The sequence below is a fragment of the Pygocentrus nattereri genome, chromosome 28, assembly GCF_015220715.1.
Source record: "Pygocentrus nattereri isolate fPygNat1 chromosome 28, fPygNat1.pri, whole genome shotgun sequence".
Lineage (NCBI taxonomy): Eukaryota > Metazoa > Chordata > Actinopteri > Characiformes > Serrasalmidae > Pygocentrus > Pygocentrus nattereri.
Window position 1 is genome coordinate 13,597,330 of NC_051238.1, and position 19,543 is coordinate 13,616,872.

The 19,543-nt window shown below is 39.0% G+C and overlaps 1 protein-coding gene across 1 annotated transcript in view; it reads right to left on the reverse strand.

Moving 5' to 3' along the window:
- Nucleotides 1-1,985: 1,985 nt before the first annotated feature.
- Nucleotides 1,986-19,543, reverse strand: part of nphp4 (nephronophthisis 4) — a 280,801-nt gene continuing 263,243 nt past the window's right edge. Inside the window, exons 26-29 of the mRNA XM_017693446.2 lie at nt 17,528-17,699; nt 11,323-11,502; nt 9,222-9,365; nt 1,986-4,064 (exon numbers count right to left, since the gene is read on the reverse strand). Of these exons, the coding sequence (XP_017548935.2) occupies nt 3,924-4,064; nt 9,222-9,365; nt 11,323-11,502; nt 17,528-17,699 (637 nt within the window). The 3' untranslated portion in view covers nt 1,986-3,923. The remainder of the gene's footprint in view (nt 4,065-9,221; nt 9,366-11,322; nt 11,503-17,527; nt 17,700-19,543) is intronic.

Here is a 19,543-nt window from a genome sequence, read left to right on the forward strand (position 1 = left end):
GAAGAGAGGTGATGAGAGGAGAAGTGAGGAGAGAAGGGAAAAGAGGTGATGAGAGGAGATGAGGAGAGAAGGGAAGAGAGGTGATGAGAGGAGAAGTGAGGAGAGAAGGGAAAGATGTGATGAGAGGAGATGAAGAGAGAAGGTAAATGTGATGAGAGGAGAAGTGAGGAAAAAAGTAGGAAAAAAATAAAAGTAGAAAAGAAAAATGATGAGAAGTAAATAGAAAAAACAAGAGAATTTAGAGAGAAGAGAAATGACACTGAGAATGATCAGAAAAGTGAGGGAAAGAGAAATAAGAGACAAATAATCATGAGAAATGGTCAGAACAGAAAAGAAGAGAAACAACTGGAGGAGAAATGGTCAGAACAGAAAAGAGAAACAACTGGAGGAGAAATGGTCAGAACAGAAAAGAAGAGAAACAACTGGAAGAGAAATGGTCAGAACAGAAAAAAAAGAAGAGAAAAGATTGAAAGTGAAATGGTCCGAAGAGAAGAGAAATTATGAAAAGAGAACAGAAGAGAAGAAAGGATAACTTCTTAGAACAGAAGAGAACAGAATGAGAAGCGAGAGAAATTGTCAAAAGGGAAGAGAAAATATGAGAAGAAAAATGGTCAGAAGAGAAGAGAAATGATCAGACAGGATGAGAAATTATGAGAAGAGCAGAGAAATGATATCAGTCTTTAGGAGTCACTAAAGACAGTTTAAGGCAGAGGTTTTTCCTCTAATATTTGGGCTTGAAGGGGTAAAGTAAAAAACCTCTAACATGCGCCAGAGGTACACACAACGCACTTGTAGTACTTCAACCAGCACAATGAGTTTTGTGAACTTCTTTTATCTCCCCCTTATTGTGTGTCTGTGTCCCTGTCTGTGCCCCTCTCGCTGTGTGCTCTGCATGCTAATGAGTGGCCTTGTGTAACGAAGCGTTGTGAAAGTGCCTGGGTTGTTGACACACAGCAGCCTCGGTCCTGATAGCAAGCAGGAGCTTTTAAAAGGCCCCGCTGATGTTAATGAGAGCAGCGCTGCCACTGTTGCTCAGTTTAAAATGATACCTCATTAGAACGCTCACAATTAAACACATGCGCACAGACACTAAAGCTTTCCTTGACAGCTCACATTCTGCTGTGAATGAAGAGACTCTCTGCTCTGCTGGAGCTGTCAAAACTAGCACTCCTTAATATCAGCAAACACTTTACATAGTTAGAACAGATTAACTGCACAGGCAAACGCTCAACAATCAAAGAAAACAAACTGAAAACAAGCTGACAGAGGAATGCTTTGGCATGTTGGGTCTTGGATGGTTTTACATGACTAGCGGAGATGTGGCACCCAATTGTTTATTTAAAGAAATCTAACCCATACTTATTCATATGCTTCACACATATAACATAACTTCATGTATTATATTATTTTCTGTAGAAGAGGAAATACACATTTCTAAATACATACAACCTGACAAAATGAACTCAAAAGGGAATTCTGCTGATTTGTACAATTTCTCCAAAAAAATAAATCATTTAGATGTAAATAAAGTCATTTAGATGTCTGATAGACTTTCTGTATTAGAGAAACTAGAGAGTACTAGGGAGGCAGAATTGTTCAGTCTACTATGGAACCAGACCTCTGAAAGTCACCTCACAGTAAGTTATTACATGACATATATGTATAATACCTTCTCTAATGAATACCTTGTCCAATGCCTCACACATTGTTTTACAAATGTTTTGAGAAGAGATTTTGGTCTAAAAAATGTATTTTTTAAAATCCATTCATGGTGGAGAGGTGCATGCAGGATGTTCTAAGGCAAAATACTCCCAAAAGAAAGTTTCTTTTAGCAGATTTACCGTTAATTTACCATGATCAACATCACATATGAAAACTCAGAAGACACATATAGGTTCACTGATCATTTTCTATTGGTGTTGTAGTTGGTTCCTATCACCACCACTGATGGTACGTTTCTCCCTAATGAACCATTCCACACCAAGTCATTCAGAATTACTTTATTTACCATTAAATTATGCAGACATTTTTTAAAAATAGTGAAATACCCCTGTAAAAAACATTCAGGAAAAAAATTCCTGTAAAACTGTAAACGTTTGCAACCATCGTGAATTGAGCAGAAATTGAGAATGAGCCAAATCATCTTTTGCAGCTGTATTTTGGAACTGTAAATATGTGAGATGCTTTCAAGCAACTGTTGCCAGTTTAGACACTTCACCATTGGTAAAAATGCAATTCAGCATAATGAGAAATTGTATTGTACATCTGTTTTTTTTGGCAAAATATCCAAATTTGAAGTTTGTAATTATTTTAAATTATATTCATATTGCATGTGTGAGATGTCATTAGGTAGTTTCTTGTTCAATAATTAAGCTAATGTTATGGCAAATGAAGGCAATAAATGTTGTTTTGCTTGCTACAACATTTTAAACTGGAAACTCAATGATATGTAGGGAAACTAAGTGTCTCATTAGGCTGAATGAGACATTCTGTAAAGCTTGTCCAACCTGGCAACAGTTGCTACAGAAGAACACATTTGTGGGTGGAGCATGGGTGGGTCAATATCCTCAGATTCAGCCGATCTACTCATATTAATGGCTTTAGCAAAGCACCTTTCCGGTCGTTCAGGAGCAATTTCTGACTGCAGAGCGCCGCTATTGAAGACACACCATGAGATCTCCCTACATGGCACATGGCAGCAGGCCCCGATGAGTGTATAGTAGTATGCTGGAGCAGAAGCATTGGGAGAAGAGTGTCCCTGCTGAGCTCTGGTGATAACAACTAACCGCAGGAGGTTAAGCTCAGTGATAAACAAGCATAAAGTGTTCTGCATCTGCCGCTACAGAGCTGAGAAAGGCCCTGCTCCCTATAGAGAGGGCCCTCCATCTCTACAAGTAAAACCCTCAATCTCCATAGAGGAACTGCTCCATCGCAATAGGAAACTGCTCTGGAGATAGCAACCCACTGCAGGAGATTTCACACACTAAACAGAAAGAGCACTGTGACTTACTCTGATCTGTACAGAAAGCCCTCAAGTTCTTAAGGGAAAAGTCACAGATCCCTATAGAAACTACTTTATCTGTAGGGAAAAATTCTTCTTTGATCACCATCTGTAAAACATGTGGTCTCTATAGGAAGCCCTTGATACAGTGTGGAAAAAAATACTTCAACTCTACATACTAAGACTCATATATCTCGTTTGATCTTCATAGAAGAAGCTCTTGGTCTCTATAGGAAGAAGCTCTAAGCCACTGAGGAACAAGGAAAAAAGACTCATTTCAATAAAGTCACTGATCTATGATGAAAAATCCTTTGTCTATAGAAGAAGCTCTTAATAGAAACAGTCTCCACAGAAAGCTGCTGATGTCTATAGGGAGAATGCCCTGAACTCAATGGAGAAATGTGTGAGGCTGTAGAGCTACAGAAAGCCAGAAGGTCTGAACAGCACATAAAACTCATGGAGAGAAATGTTCCCTCAGCTGTAGATTTAAAGATTTTTGAAAGGGAGAGGATGTAAGATACAAGGCCAGATATATATCTAGGCCTACTTTTAGATAGAAGGGTAGATATCACTGGGCCTTCTTTATCATCAAAATGTTTGGCTAGCTAATTTGTCATCTTCACTGCATCTGGACAGATCTCAAAGGCACAGGGTTTCAGTCCATGTGTAATTTAGAAATCACAGTTCTGCTTAACTTGATGAGCCATGGAAAGTGTTGGCGTCGTTTATCTGCACCAAACTCTGGTGAAACAAATACTTATGGCTGTGCTAAATATCAGAAGTTTACCTGCACTGTGATGATCAAAAAGATGTCATTTGCATTCATTTGCACTTTTCTTTTAAAAAAATTGATTATTTTCTAGGGAAGGTTATCTATACAAGATGTTGATGCAGCAGGGTTTCATGGTTCAGTTTGCTTGGGTTATCTGTAGATGACTTTGACACAGTATGTCTCCTCGTTCTTGTCCTCCAGATCATTGATGAAGATGAGGATTTCCTCTGACCCAGGACTCTGACTTGGAGCGAAACGCAGGCCGATGCTGTAGCTCTCCCCTCCCGCGATCTACATGCACACACACAGAAACACACACGTACAGTGCTGTGTCAGAGGTCACTCTTTTGTGTATTTAATTTCCACAGTGGATTTGATAGATTTTGTTTCCTATCAGTATATATTCACACAAGAATCTACCCAAACTACCTTATTTCTAAGGAGATTAGTTTAAATAATCAACTTGCATAAGGAAGGGGAAAAGGGGAAATAACTGGAGTCCAAAAAAAAATGATCAAAACATGTAGAGAAAATGAGGCTCCTAACAACTGGGCAAGACCTACCAAAACTGTTGCCATCAGATAAACAGTGCTTAAAGCTTTCATCCAAGTTGTGGAGTGAGTTTTTCTGCACTGATGAGTTTAAAATAATTTGGGATTATTTGAATTTTGAAAAACAGAAAATACAACCAACTTCTAAGACTGAACTTTGGAGGTGTGGAAAAACTGAAAGTCCCCTGAAAAGAATGGAAGCTCTAACACAGGCATATAAAAATGGGGATCTTCCGGGTCAAAAAGCTGCAGATATTAGTATTTACCTTCATCTAATGCTTTGATTTCAGAGCCAAGGCCTTTCTAATTAGCTGATGAACTGAATCAGGTGTGTTAAATGAGGCAATATGCTGAAGTCTGTAGTGTTTTGGCCTGTGAGGACTGGAGCTTGACACATGCTCTAAATGGACACTCAATACTGAAAAAATTGATATATGTAGTTATTAAAGCTTCTGCATATTTTCTATTAAATGTATGTTTCTGTTTTTTGACACTGGAAAACTGAAAAAAAAAGGAAAATACTGAAGGTGGCGTCTCACTTTTGTACTTCAGTATACACAACACACATTTTCAAAATTGAAACCTTAATGATATAAGGCTTAGCTTAGCAAAAGCAATTTGGAATAAAAGTTTGGAATCACAGTCATATTAATATTTTTTGCTCTTGCACAGGCAATAATAGCTCATAAAATGTAGATTTAAATAATCTAAAGTTACATTTTTAAATAATTATGTTATGTTTAGTACTTTGTAAACAATACGAGGTTGTTTAAAATGATAAACATACTGTATATTTATCATTTGTCTCGGAGTTTGATCAGCACTTCTGTATATGAGGCACTCTGAAAACTAATTATAACCCCATTATTGGTGCTATGTGGATTTTGGAACCATCTACAGCTCTGTTTATTATTCTGGACACATCCAAAATTTCACATCACATCAGTTTTTATTTACAACTTCCTTGCTTCCTAGTAATTATTTGAAATTTGTGAAGCTGCAGAGGGCCCAGCATATTAGAGTCATTTTATATGTTTATCTGCAAATGGGTTTTCTATTGAAAACAATGATTACAATCCTTTAAACGCCAATGTACCTAGATGACTACAAGCAAGACCAGTGCTATAACAGTACATAAAAGCAGAGAAGAATCTCTTTCTCTGCCTTTCTCAGTATTATCTCTAATGGCTGGCTGAGACTTATGGCCCTGTGTTGTGGATTTATACAGTAATCTCCTCAAAAGCACACAAATATCGATTCTTCTTTTGTTTTTTGGCTCTGCAACTAGTTTATGATGACATGTTCTTTTTTGTAGGGGGAAAAAACAACAACTCCATACACATTTTTTAAAAATACAGATGCCATACGTTTCAGGGAAAGATAATTGAAGCACTGTTGACTAGTGTGGAAATGAAACAAGCTATTTCCTCTCCTTTACGAGATTCAGCAGTTTTATTTGACACGAAAGCATCATTAATATTTTGTGTTGGGTGCCGTCAGCCATGTATTTCACACTGCCCTGGTGTTTACTGTCCAAGATACGGCACGTAAGCTGTCACATGAGACTCGCCAAGCGCCTGAGCAAATCAGCGAATGCAGTCAATGATGAAATTAACATTTTTCCATTCGCAATATCGTTTTCTTTTAGGGAAAAATTAATACTGGAGAATAATCATTCTCTGAGGTTATGAAAGATATTGGGGTGAAGCCTGACTAGCGTTCTGTGACCAGCGTGTAATGGGCAACGTAAGTGCATGTTTGCCAGTTAATAATGTTGCAGAAATTTATTAACAGCTCCTAATTAAACTGTATCATATAGCAGTGAGGCCTACAGGTGTCAGGCCCTGCCCTGTGGGGAGCAGGTACTGGAGTTACTGGCCTGTTTATGTCCACTGTCTTATTGTACTCCTTTTTGAAAACAGTGTAGCGCATCTTTCTGCAGCAGGAGCGAGGGCCGCACACGCGTTCTTAAATAACCTTCCACATAATCTCTGAAGCTTTCAGAACAGCAGGCTGGCTCAGAGGAAGTGATAGGAGCTTTAACTGAGACGAGCTTCAGCAATAAAATGACTTTCACATGTCATATTCCTGCTCTATGCTCCCCTTTCTCTCTCTCTTCCCCCTTTATCAAACCATACTTCCAGCTTGGATGGCTGGAAACAGTCCCATATGCTTTCTCATTTCCTTCCTTTATGAGTTCCAGTAGTAGTTTTATTTGTTACATAAGGGCTCTCTGGGGCTTTTAACATTTACTGTGATAACATGCTTGTATACTGAGCTTTGTGTGTGGTTTTCTAAGCCTGCATATTGTGCTGAAGTATAAATTGTGTAAATTAGTAATGTGTTTATATACCTTCACTGGTCACTTTATTAGGTACCTGTTCAGTTGTTTGTTAACACAAATAGCTAATCAGCCAATCACATGCCGCAGCTCAATGCATTTAGCCATGTAGAGGTGGTCAAGACAACTTGCTGAAGTGCAGACCGAGCATCAGAATGGGGGAAGAAAGGTGATTTAAGTGAATTTGAACGTGGTTGTTGGTGCCAGACGGGCTGGTCTGAGTATTTCAGAAACTGCTGATCTACTGGGATTTTCACACACAACCATCTCTAGGGTTTACAGAGAATGGTCCGAAAAAGAGGAAATATCCAGTGAGCGGTCAGTTGTGTGGACGAAAATGCTTTGTTGATGTGAGAGGTCAGAGGAGAATGGGCAGACTAGTTTGAGATGATAGAAAGGCAACAGTAACTCAAATAACCAACACATCCATTTTTATAGACTACAGCTTTGTTTCAGATGTTTGAGATTACTTCAAGAGACCATATCCCTCACTTGTCTTCTATATTTTCCCTTGTGGTCTACTTAGCTTTCTGTGTGTATATTTACACAACAAAAAAAAATCATATCTTTGTTATATTGTCATTTTTGGCCAAACTCTCTTTGCACTTTTTGCATTAATGTGCCTTTACTACTGATTTATTTAAACTATCTTGGTTTGGATTGGCTGCCCTATATTGTGCCTCATTCAAACAGCATTACGAGCTGAAACCCTCTTTATAACTTCAACGTGAATGGGCGTGGTTAAATTGATACAGGCAGAACAGCTGAAGGTATGTAAATACAATAAAAGGGCCTGTTCTTGCATCTCAGTTACCATGCATGAACCACATCAAATTTGGGTTTTGCAGGATATTGTCCCTTAAATGACTTGATGTTTTTTAAATAAAACGTGACAGTTTGCACCATGTTAAATTCGTATGTTTAAGAGTACATTATTCATTATCTAAATAAGCCTAGCACGCTACACTGTTCGAAATAAAGGTTTTGTGCAGGTACATTTTTTCATTCATCAAAGTACAAAAAATGAAAATGTTCCCTCAAAGGTACAACTGTAAATACGTTTTCCCAGGTGAAAAGCACATATTTATACCTTTTAATAACCAAATGTGAAAACAGAACAATGAAATAAAAAGCCTGGAGTTGAGACGGGGTGTGCGGAGTCATTACAACTTAGAAAATATAATTTCAATGGATTATGGTACAATTATGTTCCTTGGCTAAAGGTACTGAGATACACTATATTTCTAAAAGTATTCACTCGTCTGCCTTCACACACATATGAAATTGAGTGAGATCCCATTCTTAATCCATAGGGTTTAATATTATGTTGGCCCACCCTCTGCAGCTATAACAGCTTCAATTCTTTTGGGAAGGCTTTCCACAAGGTTTAGGAGTGTGTTTATGGGAATTTTGGCCATTCTTCCAGAAGCACATTTGTAAGGTCAGAAACTGATGTTGGACGAGAAGGCCTGGCTCGCAGTCTCCACTCTAATTCATCCCAAAAGTGTTCTATCAGGTTGAGGTTAGGACAGTCAAGTTCTTCCACACCAAACACGCTCGTCTCTGTCTTTATGGACCTTGCTTTGTGCACTGGTGTGCAGTCATGTTGGAACAGGAAGGGACCATCCCCAAACTGTTGCCACAAAGTTGAGAGCATGAAATTGTCCAAAATCTCTTGGTCTGCTGAAATATTAAGAGTTGCTTTCACTGGAATTAAGGGGCTGAGCCCAACTCCTGAAAACCTACCCCACACCATAATCCCACCTCCACCAAACTTTACACTTGGCACAATGCAGTCAGACAAGAATCATTCTCCTGGCAACCGCCAAACCCAGAGTCAGCCATTGGATTGCCAGACGGAGAAGCATGATTCGTCACTCCAGAGAACTTGTCTCCACTACTCTAGAGTCCAGTGGTGGTGCTTTACACCACTGCATTCAATGCTTTGCATTGTGCTTGGTGATGTAAGGCTTGTATGCAGCTGCTCGGCCATGAAAACCCAGTCCATGAAGCCCTCTATGCTGTTCTTGAGCTAATCTGAAGGCCACATGAAGTTTGGAGGTCTGTAGTGACTGACTCTGCAGAAAGTTGGAGACCTCTGCGCACTATGTGCCTCAGCATCTGCTGACCGCGCGCTGTCATTTTACGTGGCCTACCACTTCATGGCTGAGTTGCTGTCATTTCCAATCGCTTCCACTTTGTTATAATACCACTGACAGTTGACGGTGGAATATTTAGTAGCGAGGAAATTTCATGACTGGACTTGTTGCACAGGTGGCATCTTATCACTGTACCACTCCTGAGAGCGACCCATTCTTTCACAAATGTTTGTAGAAGCAGTCTGCAGGCCTAGGTGCTTGGTTTTATACCCCTGTGGCCATGGAAGTGACTGGACCACTGGACCACACCAGTGACAAGAGCCATACTTCCCCAGTGACAGTATTGTTCCTGTTTTTCTAAGAGTGTAGTGCAAATCTTCAGACCTCTTTACTGATGGACTTTATTTGATCACAAAAAAATACATTTAAAAAATGTGATGTCTGTGTCTTCTCTGACCTGAAAGTGTTCCTCTTTGAACTGTAGTAGGTCTGGGTGGTCAGAGTACAGTTTGAATCCCCTGCTGGAGGGGTAAGGATTGGTGAAGCTGATCTTCTTATTGCTGCCCCTCCCTCCTCTCACCGGCACTTGGATCTCAAACGCCTGGAGATGAAACACAACACACAAAGGCAGCGTTCATGCTTTACTTGTTACAACATAGTGTAGCTTTGAAGAATTGTTGACTTAGTACTGCAAATCTGCAGCAGCACTGCCCATAGCATGTTCTAATACTGCAGGGCTGTAAAGAACTCTGCAGAACAAACTGGGGGTCTACAGAACTAAACAATGGCAAAAGAGAAAAGAGAAAAATAATGGAGTGATGGGGTGAAGTGGAAAAAAGAGAGCATGTTAAGAGTTCTGCTGAGACTGACAGAAAGGCACAGAGAGGCGAGAGGGTGGCCAAAAAGGGAAATGAAAGAGAGAATGTGAAAGAATTCGAGAAAATGAGTGTAACAGATAAAGAGCAAGAGAGCTTGAGAAAGGGAGGGGTAATGATTAAAGCAGAATTTAACCTCTAAAAATACCCCAGGCGTCATTTTCCTCAGCTCAGTCTGAAAGCAGTTTTTTTTTCTACTCTGCCATTCTCAGCACTCTTCTGCCACACACAGGCAGGGGAGGAGGCCACACAAGAGGCTGTTAACTTTATGTTCCACGTGACTTACTCCAGCCTTCACCTCCACTGTTAGGCACTGTAAGTGGTTCCATGAATTCTAGCTAAACAGAAGAATATTATCTGTCACTGAAGCAAAGCATCCACAGCTAAGTTTAAACCTCAGCTGCGTAAATGCTGCTGCAAAGTTTCTTAACACAATGTGGCTGAAACACAAAATGCAACTCAGTCTTGGCACACACAAACACCAAAACTATGTTTTACCCTTAGAAGTCACAGTAATCAGCAGCAGTAACAAAGATATGGAGTTATTTGACATATAATAATCTGTCAATCATAGCCCAGAGGAGAAATTCTGTAAAGGTATGCATTATACACTTTCAATTAATAATGTCTGTGTTTCTCCTTCTCTTCTTCAATGCTGTTACTGCTCATGTTACTGTCACTGTTGTTGTTATTTTTATTGTTATTATCATAATATCATTCTGTTGGTTTTATTATTTTTATTTTTTTGAATGTGCTTGATAGGAGGGGGTTGGGTTAGATTGTCTGATATGTACACTTTTTTTGTTTGTTTGAACTGATTATACAACCAAAATAAGCTAAAATAAAGTATTCAAAAATAATAATAATAATGTCTGTGTTTGTAAGTGGCAGATATTTCATTATGATCTAAATTTAATAAGAAGTTACTGTTGCCATGCAATGTCATGCGTCATGTCTTTATATGCAAACAAACAGAAAAATGTCAAAAGAGCAGATTCAAAGCTATCAGCACGATAAAAAAATGTTATTACTAAACTTACAAATGCTCATCATCTGCATCAGAAACAGAAACATTCATTCTGGGTGGCTCAAACAACTAAGCCAATGGTGTCCAATCTTATCTGGAAGCACCTTCAACAAAGGAGCACATATGATCAGTTGTTTGAAGACTGAGACTCATTAACAAGCAGAATAAACAAGTGGAATCAGCTGTGCTCCTACTTGATTGGAACGAAAATCTGTGACCACTCGTGCCCTTTGTAGATAAGACTGGACACCCCTGATCTTAGTGTTTGCTCTATCATCAGGAGTTTGATCCCTGGCGATACCACAGCCATCTGTATCACATGATGCCACCTGGAAGTGTGAAAGCTAGCATGTACTTCCTCCAAAGTGCAGGCCACCATATCTTTTCAAACTGCTGCTAACCCAGTGTCACTGACAACTAAACATGTCACAGATGGCTGTGGTATCACCAGAGATCAAACTCCTGATGATAGAGCAAGAGGGTCAAATTGGCCATGACTAAATTAGAAAGAAAACGGGGTATGAACAAACAAATAAATAAGGAGAAATGCGTCTATTCTTGACTACATGTAATATAAACATCAGCCAATCAGCCAGAGTGCAAAAGGCTAAGCTTCATGTTCATAGTAAATAGGCACATAGATGCTGTATAATTACCCGGGATATAAGCGGCTGCTTGCAAGTGATGCACAGGAGCCAGGCTGCGACTAGCTGCCTTGTGTCCACATCCACCACGTTAAGGTAGCGGAAACTGCTCCCAGAGCGCAGAGCCCTCACTCCCAGCCGAATATCCTGCAGCCCCTGAGCAGGAAGAGCAAACACCTCCCCCGGATCCACCTGGGCAAGAAACAAAGTACAGCTTTATTTAAGGTCTCTTTAAAGTAACATTTCAGCATTTTCAACCTCGACTCTATCTGCCTTATATGTAGTGTAAGGCTAATTAGCACAGACAGCCATTTGGAAAACTTACAAAAAGAACAAAAAACCTGTTGACTCAGAACTCACTTCTAATAAAAGTTACTCAGTTGCTGAATTCTGTCAGCAAACATTCAAGTGTTTAACTTGTCTATATATTAGCTGTAAATTCTTTCAGAGATGGGACTAGATTTCTGGGTGACACTTTATTTTGAGTGGTCCTATTAGATGGAGCTAACAATCAACAGACTCTCAGTAGCATGTCAAAAACACAAGAGGGACAGGATTAGGTTTTGGGTTGAGGCTAAGGTAAAGGTTAGGATTAGGGCCAGAGTGAGGGGTTTCTTTTGGATAAGGATAGGTTTTGGTAATGTTGGGTAAGGTTAGGTTTTGGGTGAGGTTGGGTAAGGTTAAGTAAGGTTAGGTTTTGGTAAAGTTGGGTAAGGTTAGGTTTTGGTAATGTTGGGTAAGGTTAGGTTTTGTGTAATGCTGTGTAAGGTTAGGTTTTGGTACGATTGGGTAAGGTTAGGTTTTGGTAAAGTTGGGTAAGCTTAGGTTTTGGTAAGATTGGGTAAGGTTAGGATTTGGGTAAGGTTGGGTAAAATTGGGTAAGGTTAGGTTTTGGGTGAGGTTGGGTAAGGTTAGGTTTTGGGTAAGGTTAGGTTTTGGTAATGCTGGGTAAGGTTAGGTTTTGGTAATGTTGGGTAAGGTTAGGTTTTGGGTGAGGTTGGGTAAGTTTAGGTTTTGGGTAAAGTTAGGTTTTGGTAATGCTGGGTAAGGCTAGGTTTTGGTAATGTTGGGTAAGGTTTTGGTACGATTGGGTAAGGTTAGGTTCTGGTAATGTTGGGTAAGGTTAGGTTTTGGTATGATTGGGTAAGGTTAGGTTTTGGTAATGTTGGGTAAGGTTAGGCTTTGGTAATGTTGGGTAAGGTTAGGTTTTGTGTAATGTTGGGTAAGGTTAGGTTTTGGCAATGTTGGGTAAGGTTAGGTTTTGGTACGATTGGGTAAGGTTAGGTTTTGGCAATGTTGGGTAAGGTTAGGTTTTGGTGATGTTGGGTAAGGTTAGGTTTTGGTAATGTTGGGTAAGGTTAGGTTTTGTGTAATGCTGGGTAAGGTTAGGTTTGTGTAATGCTGGGTAAGGTTAGGTTTTGGTATGATTGGGTAAGGTTAGGTTTTGGTATGATTGGGTAAGGCTAGGTTTTGTGTAATGCTGGGTAAGGTTAGGTTTTGTGTAATGCTGGGTAAGGTTAGGTTTTGTGTAATGCTGGGTAAGGTTAGGTTTTGGTAATGTTGGGTAAGGTTAGGTTTTGTGTAATGCTGGGTAAGGTTAGGTTTTGTGTAATGCTGGGTAAGGTTAGGTTTTGGTACGATTGGGTAAGGTTAGGTTTTGGTAAGATTGGGTAAGGTTAGGTTTTGGTAAAGTTGGGTAAGGTTAGGTTTTGGTAAGATTGGGTAAGGTTAGGTTTTGGTAAAGTTGGGTAAGGTTAGGTTTTTGGGTAAGGTTGTTAATGTTAGGTTTTGTGTAATTGGAGTAACATATTAACAACACATCTACTTAATGAAAGTAATGTGTCAACAGTGCATCTACAATATATTTATTTCAGTGTATTCAGATTCTTCACTGCTGCTACTTCACTAATATGTTGTTGATGTGTTACTGATGCTCTGTTAAGAATTTATTAATCATCTACAAAAGACCACTCCAAATAAAGTGTTTGGTTGGTTGATTCTTTTAGTGAAAATTAGTTATCATATTCTGTACTGTAAGCTTAAATATGTCAATTTTCTGCAGATTTCAGCACATAGTTTCTATAATTTATTTCACCCCTTAAAAGCACAGGCTTATTGTTCAGTAATCACAATGGAATACAATGTAAAGTGGCTGAGCTTTTCCCAGGATACAGAAGTATGTACTAAAACTTTAGACCCACTAGTGGTTCTTGGCCATTTAAGGAGTTAACATGTTAGGGAAACAATAAAAGATAACATATTTAAAGTGCTATAACATTTGTACATGCCATTTTTTGGGTTAAATTCAGCAAATAAACAGTAACTGTGCATTAAAATGTGCAGAAGTGTGTTTTCAGTTGAGGATGTTCAAACTTATTGTCACTTTACAAATTTACAAAACATGTTGGGCACCCAAACTTCGCTTTGCTACATTTAGGGGAAAGCTAGGCACCTAGTTAAACAGGTCTAAGCAGAACACAGCATAGCTTAGCAACCATAGAAACCTGTATTAATTCTTTGGCTTACTTGGTGGAGATAATACTGCATCATTTATAAGCATGTACATAGCTGAAAGCGAGCACTAGTCAGGTTAGATTGCACCCTCTACAAGATAGCAGTGTTACAGCTGAGCCGTCCAAAAGAAACAATGAGGGAAACCGCATATAAAATCCCCATATAAAATCAAGAGTTTTTGTGTTTTATGCATTAATTCATCAGCAGCACATTACAGATGTCATGTAAATAAAATATATTGTCCTGTTTTTTGTACTTACACTGTTTGGTAGAGTGCCCAAACATTTGCATACGACTGTAGGTATTTAAAATGATTAGCAACTTCTAGGCTTGCATTATATCTGAGTTTTGAATCTAATGGTCTTCAGTGTAACAACTACACACAGTCTAGTGTACCATGGTGGCTAGGGTTAAACTGTTTTCAACTTAAAAATGTCATTAAGAAATAAAAGCTTTTAATACAGAAATGCTTTGAGCAGCTTTAACATAGGCAGCACTTCTCCCACATGCACTTACTATACTTACTTGCAGTTATAGCATAAATACAAAGCTATTAGGCAGTTGTGAATTGGCTACTCCAACTATCTGAGTCTAATTAAGTGGGGTATGTACATGGCTATGGGTTTATTAACCACAGATGCATAATACTGCAACACAGAAAGTGGAGATAAAACTAGGGCTGATGAATTCTCATTGCATTCTGTTAACAAGACCTACTTCTGCAAAACAAAGAACTGCAAATAGCAGCTCTTACAGAGGGAGTCCGGAGACGGATTATGTTGTTGTGGCATCACTCCATATGTTGCGCTGATTATATTCATCTCATGTGAAACCTCATATGGCTGTTTTGCACCAAAAGTACAGCCGGTAAATTGACCAGCTGCTGCTTCTGCTGCAGAAATCACATTTAGTCAAGCTGAAGAGATAGAAGCTCTTGTTACTACCCCTTCATTCAGCATGCATCTTTTCTCCACATCCACACCTAAAATTAAACCCACAGATCAATCACAATATGGGGTTCTCACACGACTGATGTGCTGCCTTTGTTCGTTGCTATTTTAATGCCTTCATTCTCGTAATCTTGCCTTATTGTGCCAGTCTTTCTCACCAAGACAACAAACTTACCAAGGATGAATGAACTGACAGAGAGCTATTTACAGTATGCAGAAGCGAAGCTTCATGAAGCTCCTGCAAAGTGTGCAAAGTTAGTCTGAATGCTGACTCTTCTTGAGGCCGAATGCTTTTCTTACTCTTGGCAAACACAAATCATGTAATATGTTCTTTTAACATTCTTTTCTTGTGATTCTGTTCTGAATCAAAATTAAAATCACTTTTATGCTTCACTACCTTTAAGGGAAAGCTGGGCACCTAGTGTAGTGAAACAGGTCTAGACAGAACATAGCATAGCATAGCAACCATAGCAACATGTATTATTTCACTGTTTCTCTTGGTGACAGTGATAAAGTATCATTTCAAAGCATGTACATAACTCAGAACAAGCGCTAGTCAGGCTAGATGGCAACCTCCACACAATGGGGACAGTTATAGCAGCCTTCCGAGAAAAATAATGAGTTCAAAACAGTTCATTTTTGGGTTTTATGCACTTATTAAGCAACATATTACAGATATCATATAACTAAAATATATTGTGCAGATTTTTGTACCTGGACTGATGATATTTGCCACTGTTTGGCAGAGCCTCTTTCGAATCATAATTTGCTTGATGCTTACATTTTTATGTGCTTCTGTTGGAAAGCTCATCTGCATCACACAGCACAGAACTGAATAGAACAGATCTCTAAATTCAAGTCATCATCCTGTAGTTGGCACTATGCCCATATTAGGAGTGCCGGGTCTAAGCTGCTTTTCTCTGTGGGGGAAAAAACGAATGCTGTTTTGAAAATCTCTGTAAAGAAAAATGTGCCAAAGTCTTTACGTTTTGCTGTATGTACATTTTCCCTCTGAATGTCACTGGATCCTCTGAATTATGACATGTGTAAACAATGTTTATGCATTGAACTGTCTGGCAACCTCATCAAAATGCTCCATGCAAAGCAGCCTTGTCAACTGTGGTAGTTAAGTTGCATTGGCTGAAGTAAGCTAATTGCAGACTTTCATGCAAAATCATTCAAGTGCACAGGAGGGTTATCTTTCTTGTAGCATGTATGCATCATTGGGTCTCATTCACCAACTGTTCGTAAGAAGAAATTTCCTTTTAAAACCCACTTGCAAAGTTTTTATGGAGATTCTGACATTCACCAGTGCTTTCTAATTTGAAATTTGTTCTTAGGTAAGAACAGGAACCGCACACACTCAAGAGCACAAAGGTGACAATTCAGTGGTTTAAGAACACGTCATGAATCTGACGTAGACCTTTAGGACCTTTCTCAAGAGCACATTTAAGAAAAAACTTAAGACTTTGGTGAATGAGGCCCAATGTTGTTATTTAATATTCCTACTGCTAAATATCCTTGTAATTTAGAGATTCTAGTGACACTCTGGAGAAAAAAAATATACAGTTGTATGCAAAAGTTTGGGCGTCTCTGCTTAAAATACGTTTGTTTTATTTTCTCAGTGAAAATAAACTAACACATCCTCTACAGAGAACACATTGCTGCACATTTTAAAGCACAATTAATGTTTCTTTGCTGAATTTAACATATTAGGGGAACAAAATGTGGCCTATGCAAAGGTTACAGACCAATCGCATGCATTGTAAATATCACACATGACGCTACTCAGGCAATCAGATCTGTGCATTACGATGAGCACTGAGACTCGAGTGAGTGATGCACACACATTGGAGAGACAAGGTGAGAAACAGCAGTTGGAGAAGGAAGTTATTCCAAATGGCCTGCTCTAAAAAGAGAAAACTAACAATAAGTGTTGTTGAAATACAACAGAATTGTACTTGTATTGTATTTGATTTGACATTCAGTTGTTGACTGTATAAGATATTGCTATAACTACTAGGCTACTCCAGTATATGGCACTCAAAAATGATGCAAGTTAGAAATTAAGACGTTCCGGACCTACGCTTGAGAAAACTGGACCTTACTACCCCTGCTGTAGAGGATATGTTAACTTCCTTAGACCATTTTAAAATTTCAACAAAGCATGTAATTCTGTGTTAGACTATTGTCTCTATACAGAACAAAACATCAGATTCAGAACATTTTTGTTCATTCGGAAGCGACAGCCGTTCATATTTTCCCACAGAAAAACTACTTAGATCTTACTATGGGCATGTCAATGACAAATGAATGACACGCAACTTTAGAGGTCTGACAATTGTGTTTGTATTCATTTCCCTGCTTTTTAACGAGTGCTACAACAGCTACAACTAGCAGCCACATGTATTACAATTAACCACGCCTATGAGGTAAAGTAACATTTGGATTCTGCTTTCGGCTGAATTGTTCACAAACAGTAAGTGCTGGAAAAGCTTACATTTCTAGAAGGGCCTGGGTGCTTGCAAAAAACCCATTCATCTTGATAAAATATTTTCAAAATTATTTATAAAAAAAAAAAGAAAACAAAAGTGTGCTCTGCTCTCCTCTAATAAAGTGATGACTGGACTCTGTCCACTCATCACTGACACAATTTGTTCAAATGATTTGATTCATATCATTTTTCCTCTTCTCTGTAGATGGAATAGGGGTGATGAATAAGGGTAAAAGCCCTTTGACACTACAGTGTGTACCTCAAGCTCCAGAGGGTGCGAGGTGTAGCACTTGACCTTGCGAATGACCTGTGTGCCGCGCAGGATCAGCGAGTGCCAGCTAAGCGTGCCGCACACACAAAGCACATCCATCCTCTGCAGGTAATGCACGTACACCTGCCAGGTCTGAGCAGGGGAGGCCAACCAGGGGTCACTGCCACAGAAACATCCATCATATAATTAGTTTACCATCTATCAATCCCAACACAGCAGGGAGGAAGTTTGGAGGGAGAAAGGCTAGAAGTCAGACATAAATATATTTTAGATATCAACAAAACTCTACACAGATGTAACAGAAAGGAAATGACTGAAAAACATTCTCAAATATATACTGGAACTTCTTAAGTGGTCTGTATGCTCAACTTAAGCATCCTACTTTTATGCTGTGGAGGAAAAGAACCAAAGCTATTTAATGCTATTTCTGCTTTTTAATCTGCTTGTGTGCTTTAATAACATGATGCCTCAAAGCTGTCATTTATTTTGACATATAAAGAATATGATCTAACAAAGCAGACACCTGTTTCGTGTCACAAACTGCCATTCTGAACAAGCAAACATGAACAGTAATATACTTCACACTTCAGTCGTCTTTTATTGTTACTCTGAACTTCTGTAGTGCATCCAACAATAAAGGCAGCATTATGCTTCTTTACTGTAGAGCCACAAAAATACACAGCTTGAATTCCACTTACCAATCATCACACACACACACACACACACACACACACACTTTCTTAGCTTCCTGTCCTCCTGGGTCACAAAGGCTGCTGTAGCCTATCCCAGCACTCATTGTGCATAATGCAGGAAACACCCTGGATAGGTCACCAGTCCATCACTGGGCTGTTTTTAATCAGTTAACTTGCTTTTTATCAGTTAAAGGGGACATTGCCAAAGACTGAATGCATCAATGTCACACACTTTACCTGTATAAAAAACCGCTTCTGTCACAGTTATATGACACTGGAAATCTAGTCTAATAGAGTGGCACCTTAAACCCTTACCAATTAACACTAATAATTTGGCCACATTCAAGTTTGCTGTCCACTTTTTGCGTTTTATGACATTATTTGGTAGCCAAAACCTAATCTGATCAGATTGTTGGTGTGGGGTAGGAGCACAGGCATGCTCATTATGTGAATGTTTTTCGGTGCTGTGTGCACGCTGATGGACAAAACAGATCTCATTTCCTGTGACATCAGAACGTCTCTCACCAGTAATGAAATACGTGTTATGCTGTAAAAATAAGATCATCATCTGAGGGATTTGAGTTTAATTTCTGAGTCCCCCAGAGACATATGGGTTACACATCTGGGGTGTTACTTATACACTGCTAAAGTTCCAAGATGTAGCATTCACTCCTCAGTCCATACAGTCTGTATATGGAAGCTAAGCTACAAAACAGCCCATTCCGAATTCACTGTTCCTGTGATGTCACAAAAACCAGAGCATTTCCATATATGTTTATATTTAGTCTACAGCAGTTTAGCCCTGTCTATTCACACTGAAGTTATTAGCAATGTTTCAGCCCAGAATGCTTTTTCAATAAGGCAGAATACAGTGCAGCCAATTAGATCAGACATCATTCACATAGGTCTGAAATGCACAGTAAAAGAAACAGTCTGTTAAGTTCTAAGGGATAAAAAGAGGAGAAAATGTTCAAGTGAAATGAATTATGACTGTTTACGAGGCATAAAAACCACAGAAGTGTCATAAGTGGGCCTCAGGGAGAAAAATGGGCACTTTAACTGTTTGAGGGAGATTGTTTAGTTGTTTAACTGTCAGGATAATAATAAAAGAAATGTTTGTAACGTCAGTTGTGCTTCGGACCCCTTCCCCGAGCGAATGAATTTACTTATAGTGAGTGTGTTGAAAGAGTATTCAAATAGAATATGGCTGTGTCTTCTGAGAATGTACATGAATGATCTACTACTACTATCGTATCCTCATCAGTATTATGTTGATTTTGCAGTTGAGACCTAAACGCTGAGTCAGACCTGT